Source organism: Staurois parvus, unplaced genomic scaffold (assembly GCF_062004578.1).
Source record: "Staurois parvus isolate SC_StPar_1 unplaced genomic scaffold, SC_StPar_1.0 ptg001336l, whole genome shotgun sequence".
Classification (NCBI taxonomy): Eukaryota; Metazoa; Chordata; class Amphibia; order Anura; family Ranidae; genus Staurois; species Staurois parvus.
In genome coordinates this window covers 662,480-665,017 of record NW_028319132.1, presented here as the reverse complement: position 1 = coordinate 665,017, position 2,538 = coordinate 662,480, and the positions used below count along the sequence as shown (strand labels likewise).

General features: G+C 36.4%; 1 protein-coding gene across 1 annotated transcript; it reads left to right on the top strand.

Moving 5' to 3' along the window:
* Positions 1–448: 448 nt before the first annotated feature.
* On the top strand, positions 449–2,250 carry LOC149436807 (uncharacterized). The gene has a single exon (XM_089661440.1). The coding sequence runs from the start codon at positions 502–504 to the stop codon at positions 2,248–2,250; it is 1,749 nt and encodes a 582-aa protein (XP_089517566.1). The 5' UTR covers positions 449–501.
* Positions 2,251–2,538: the final 288 nt, after the last annotated feature.

Here is a 2,538-nt window from a genome sequence, read left to right as displayed (position 1 = left end):
GATGTTAACTTATTTCTAAGAAAGGTTTTCTTGAGAATGATACATGGTAATCCCACTATGTTGGAGGATATGGCCCCTGACTCGTCCATGGAGGATCGCAAGATGTTGGATATGTTGATATCTCTAATAGAGGAAAATGAGGATGGTAATGAAAGCGATACTGATCTTGATAATTGTAGTGATATAATTAGAAAGGTTGATCTAAATATTAGATCGACGAAAATGCCGAAAATTCGTTCCAATATGAGGATATCGACGTTTCTAGACTTTGTTGCTGATGATTTGAAAAATCTTGAGTGGAAAATGCCAATTGGTGATAACCTTACCAAAAAAGAAAGGAAAGCCCTTAAAGAATTAAAAGAGACCAAGGATATTGTTATTAAGAGAAGTGACAAAGGGGGTAATGTAGTGATTTTGAATGAACAAAATTATGTTAGGGAAGTGAAACGCTTATTGAATGACTCATCCACGTATAGGAAAGTGACTACGAATCCTTTTCATATGGTGGCTAAAAAACTAAATTCCATCTTAACATTAGGAAAGGAAGCTGGTCTGTTAACTAGAAAGGAATATGAGTATCTGAGAACTGAAGAATTTAATTACCCTACTTTCTACATTATCCCCAAAATACACAAAAATCAGGAAAACCCTCCGGGTAGACCTATTGTTTCAGCCATCAATGGTCCCCTAGATAAAACAGGGAAATATATAGATTTGTTTCTTAAAGACATGGTCCCTAATCTCCCCTCCTATGTAAGGGATACTAAAGATGTGTTGGCGAAAATTGAGAATATGATTATCAATGATAATTCCATTCTAGTGGGAATAGATGTGGAATCACTTTACACCTCTATTCCACATGAGTGTGGTGTGAGATCAGTCTCTTATTTTCTTGATAGAACATATCCTACATCGGGGGGACAGAATGAGTTTATCAGTGAGCTATTGGAATTTGCATTAAAACATAATTTTTTCCAATTTAATAATACCTTTTATCAACAGACTAGGGGCACCAGCATGGGAGCACCGTGGGCTCCGGCCTATGCATGTCTCCACTTGGGGTTTTGGGAGGAGTGGGTTGTATTCAGATCACCAAGATTTCTTGCAAATATCCAGATCTGGTTAAGATATATAGATGATGTGTTCCTCGTATGGCGAGGAACATCTGAGGAATTAAAATTGTTTTTGGGAGAGCTCAATCAGAACTCCTTTAACATTGGACTCACATATATATTTGATGAAAGATGTATCTCTTTTCTGGATCTGGAGATTAGAGTCGAAAACGGAAGACTCCTTACAAAGACATATAGGAAACCCACTGCTGCCAACACCCTATTAGAGGCAAGAAGTTATCATCCGCGTTCACTGATTTCAGGGATTCCAGTGGGACAGTTTCTGAGATGTCGGAGAAATTGTTCAAATATCAATGACTTTAGGATGGAGGCTCAGGACCTCTATAGAAGATTTAGGGAAAGAGGATATTCCCATTCCCAAATTAGAAATGCTCGGAGACGGGCATATCAAACTGACCGTGAGGACTTACTATCCTCTAAAAAGGATGTGAAGGCCAAGTTGAGTGACCAACCAGTTAGAATAACCCAATTTGGAGCCCAATGGCAAGATGTAAAATTGATATTAGAAAAACATTGGAAGATTTTGACTCAATGCCCCAGATTGAGTAAGATTGTAGGCGAACGCCCCCAGATGGTAGCGAGAAGAGCACCGAATCTTGGTGATCTCCTTATTCATTCAGATTATCAACCATTAAAACAAACAACATGGTTAAAATCGCGTACTAAAGGGATGTTTAAATGTGGAAAATGTCAAATTTGCAAATACGTGGATCGTACGGATTCTTTTCATGATTCAGGAAATAATACTCATTATAAAATTCAGAGTCTCATAAATTGCTCTACAGTAAGAGTATTATACATCTTAACTTGCCCCTGTAAAAAGATGTATGTAGGTAAGACCAAAAGACAACTTAAAGTACGAATAGGTGAACATCTTAGAGATATTAGATCAAATGAACCTGATAGTAATCTTGCCCAACATTACGTTAAATATCATGGAGGAAAACTGGATGGTACGAAAGTGAAAGGTTTCTATGCACTGCACTTTCCACAGAGGAGAGGTGATTTTGATAGAGAATTGCTTAAAAAGGAAAAATATTGGATTTATAAACTTGATACATTGCACCCTAAGGGGTTAAATGTGGAATGTGATCTTCAAATATTTTTGGAAAAATAGTTATAGCTATGTACCTTATCATTGCCATGTGGTGGTTAATTTGTGGAATTTTTGTTTTCACAAATATGTCACTTAATCCCTAAAAAAGTATATATGTATATGGAAATAACTAAAACAATATGGATGATCTCGAGCTATGAGTTTAAATATAGCTCCAAACAAAATGTATCAGGACGGTATGTTGAGCTATTTTCTGTCTATGTACCTTTTTGCTTTAATAACTATTATACCATAGGATGATTTTTTAAAAATTGGGGTATTTCTGTTGAAGTGACCCTTAATGAGAAT

Bases quoted from the DNA above. Each gene is read 5' to 3' on its own strand.
- LOC149436807 (XM_089661440.1), top strand. From the start codon at position 502: ATGGTGGCTAAAAAACTAAATTCCATCTTAACATTAGGAAAGGAAGCT.